This window comes from Penaeus japonicus, unplaced genomic scaffold (genome assembly GCF_977035675.1).
Source record: "Penaeus japonicus unplaced genomic scaffold, GWHDUDI00000001_assembly GWHDUDI00000001, whole genome shotgun sequence".
In the NCBI taxonomy this organism is placed as follows: domain Eukaryota; kingdom Metazoa; phylum Arthropoda; class Malacostraca; order Decapoda; family Penaeidae; genus Penaeus; species Penaeus japonicus.
In genome coordinates this window covers 23,101,417-23,105,141 of record NW_028234403.1, presented here as the reverse complement: position 1 = coordinate 23,105,141, position 3,725 = coordinate 23,101,417, and the positions used below count along the sequence as shown (strand labels likewise).

Here is a 3,725-nt window from a genome sequence, read left to right as displayed (position 1 = left end):
AAACCCCTGGAATTTCCCTGTTGTTCTTGTCAGGCTACAAGTCCACCATCAATGCAGTTAATTTCCCTCAATCCAAATCAACCGGTTCCTAATACGGGGATCATCTCGGTTACTCCCCTCACTGAACACCCTAGCGAGAGCGGCCGAGGGATCAGCTCGCCGAGACAGGTGTGGACGAAGGCTGAGTTATATTAGTCTATCCTCTCTTCCCCTTTCCAGGAATGGGGGGGGGGGGTACTGCAAGATTGCATTGCTACGCTTCGGGGGTAGAAGATGAGTGGGGGTAGATGATGCCTCCCTCCTTCATCGCCCCGGTGAAGGAGGGAGGCAAGGCAAGGGAGGAGAATAGCTTTGATTGTTTTCTGGGCTTTTTCCCTTTCTTTTTCTCTGTCGCTTTCTTACTTGCTCTCTCTCTCTCTCTCTCTCTCTTCCCCTTTTTCTCCTTCTCTCCCCTACACTCTCTCCCACCCCCCCCCACCCCCCCCCCCCCCTTCACCCTCTCCCGCCTCTCCTCTCTCGTTCACCTACTCTCCTCTCTCCTCTCTCTCTTCTCTCTCTTTCTTTCTTTTCTTTCTTTCTTTCTTTCTTCTCTCTCTCTCACTCTCTCTCTCCTATATATATATAATATTTATATAATTATATATATACTTACTATATATATATACTAGTATATATATATATACTATATATATATATGTATATATGTATATATATCTTTATTAACATGTATATATATCACTATATATATACTATATATATATATATTATATATACCTACTATACTATAGCACTATATACATATAAGTCTCTCCCGCTCTCTCACGCTCTCTTGCATACCTTCTTAAGAACCCATCCAGACAGTAATCAATTAGCCTAATCTCGCCTGTAATGTAGCTCCCAATTGGTCACATTCATTCAGCTTATATCCAGGGAGATTGTGTTTAGGACTCCTCCCTACCCTGAATTCAGGGATGTCCCCCGCCACAGAGATCCTTCATCTTCAGTCCCTCGTTGCAAAGAAGTCCCTCTATTTATGTTAATATTTCCAAAGAGACGATCCCAAAATTGTTTTTCCCTCTCGCCCCTCTCTTCCTCCGCTCCTCTACCTCCTTCCCTCCCCAAACACACACAACTTCACACACAACCGCTGTCACCACTTTGCTCTACAATCTCAAGATGACAACACAAAAAAAAAAGAAAAAAAGAAAAAGAAATACACCGACGAAATCCATTCTGCCACTGTTCGAAAAAGTAAACATCGGTCTTTTCCACTTAAAGGACTGTGTACCTTTATTGATCCGCTGTTTGACTTTGGCTTGGGAGAGAAGAAGGGGGGAAGGAGGGAGAGGAGGAGGAGGAGGAGGAGGAGGAGGAGGGGGATAGGGGTCTTCCGAAGACACCACCTCTTACCCTACCTCCTCCCCTCATCTCGAGCCCCTATCCTCTACCCCCTCCTTGACTCCCCTCCGCCCCCCCCCCCCCCATCCCACTCCCTTTCTTTCAACTTCCGCCAACCCCCCGCTCATCTCCTCTCTTCCCATTCCCCCCTCCCCCCTCCCCGCCTCCCCCCCGCCCCCCTATTCCCACCCGCAAACACGCAGCACGGAGAGGCTTCATATCGCCTTTTACGAGGATAATTTGTAAATAGATAGCTACAGTTGTCTGCGGACTCTTTGTCGTTCAGGTAATGCAATTCCCGAAACATGGGTGTCTTTTTTATCGTTTTGATTTCGTACTTATCATCTTCTATTTAGTTATAGTATCATTTTGGTATCAGAATTGCTATCGGTTTATAACGAACGTAATACCCTACATAACATCAAAACAACTATGATAACAAGCGTACTATTCGCAAACTATGGTCAATACGACGATTTTACGTTGTATTCGTCCTAGTATTTTTGTTATATAATAACAATCATTACAACCATTACAATTAACATTTTTAAATCAAAATATAAACTTCTATTAAAGATATGACTTTAGTCATGTCCTTGCAACAGCTATATTTCATTTTAACATTAATTTGATTGTAATGATAATAAGTGTCATCATCAAAGGGAATATTACTGCTAGAAACACTAGCAATGAATAGCATTATGTATACAGCATCACCTTTCTCGTTACCCAAAATCTCTGCGTAGTTTTCATGTTTGTCGACGTTTTCTGGCCCCAGAATTATTACCAAAAGCTCTAAAATTACAAAATTCCTTCTAAAGAAACAGATTATCTTATTTATGCAGAGAAGTCACATATGAGGATGGTTTATTTTATAAAGCAAGATATGTAACTGACGCATTTCGATTAAGTTTTCATCAGCACTACTTCATCTGAATTAAATGCATCTCGCATTTCTTGCAATACGAAGTTATTAATTATAATTCACACCTTTTATTCAAATGTTACCACGAACTCTGTCCGCTCTTCCTACTCACTACTCTCTTTCACTGACGAATGTATTCAGTTGATTTGATAAAGATTAATGTATCTCCAAGCCTGACATTAAGTAACAGAACCACCATGTAATGAAATAGACATCCTTGCCACATTGCAGTCCATATCCATTCAAATTGATCCCTGCAACGTGCGTAGCAACCTGAAAACAAATTAGAGATAACAAGGAACCACACGAGCAGAATACATTAATCAATCGCGTACTCACAAGAGACGTTGACAATAATGCGCTTCATAACAGCTGGCGGGACTTCATTCTTGGCAATGCACAGGTAGGCTCCCATCTGGCGGCGGTTGACTCGCGTGAGATTGAGGTAAGGGCCCTCCACGACTTCCACTGCGAGGGGGGTGGGGTGATGATCAGCGAATGATCTGATGTTCTCTTTTTGTTTTTTTATATGTTGAACAATATATTCTATCTCCGTCACTACTGCTACACGTCTGGATATATTGCAAACTTGATAGATAAATAAGTATGTATATGTGTGTGTGCGTATAATATATATATATATATATATATATATATATATATATATATATATATATGTATGTATATATATATTTATAAATATATATATGTATGTATATATATATATATATATATATATATATATATATATATATATATATATATATATATATATATATACACACATCAGCTATAGACTTGCCTCGGACGAAGCGTAATCAAATTATAAAAAAATAACAAAGGATATGCAGAACATCTTTAGTTTTCCCAAACGTTTCGAAGTCTTCATCATCAGTGCCAAAAAGAACCAAATGCAAGCTGTTAGAGCATGATACATAAATATTGTTCAAAAGATTTCACATTCAGATAACAACTCATGAAAAAAGTAAAAAATAACGAACATAAATGGGAAACAATATAACCACCTAGAACACACCTTAACATGTAAAAAGGCAGTGGAGATTACAGGGTTAAATGGTGAATAGCTGTGTGGCTGTCAAGTGATTGTTGAGCTCTGGTTTCATCTTGTGAATGTACAGGGACTCGGAGATTTGGAGTTGGAGCCTGGTATGGGAAGTGGACAGAATTTCGAAATTCTTGTAATTGTAAGGGTGGTTTTCCGAGTGTGAATGTTGGCGTATAGCAGAGAAAGATGGTTTGTTAAGAGGTAGGCCTGTTCTAATTGACTTACCCATATGTTCAAGAATCTGTTTGAACCAACGTGAAGTTGATCCAATATACTTAGCGTTACAGCCAGGACAGCTATATAGATATATTATATTTGAACATAATTCTGAAGGGA

The 3,725-nt window shown here is 39.7% G+C and overlaps 1 protein-coding gene and 1 pseudogene across 1 annotated transcript in view; both read right to left on the bottom strand.

Moving 5' to 3' along the window:
- Positions 1–1,945: 1,945 nt before the first annotated feature.
- The window catches only part of LOC122256107 (lachesin), a 10,855-nt gene continuing 9,075 nt past the window's right edge, over positions 1,946–3,725 (bottom strand). Inside the window, exons 5-8 of the mRNA XM_086543456.1 lie at positions 2,663–2,791; positions 2,436–2,447; positions 2,116–2,193; positions 1,946–1,965 (exon numbers count right to left, since the gene is read on the bottom strand). Of these exons, the coding sequence (XP_086399582.1) occupies positions 1,946–1,965; positions 2,116–2,193; positions 2,436–2,447; positions 2,663–2,791 (239 nt within the window). The remainder of the gene's footprint in view (positions 1,966–2,115; positions 2,194–2,435; positions 2,448–2,662; positions 2,792–3,725) is intronic.
- Positions 3,394–3,725, bottom strand: part of LOC147472493 (uncharacterized) — a 1,653-nt pseudogene continuing 1,321 nt past the window's right edge.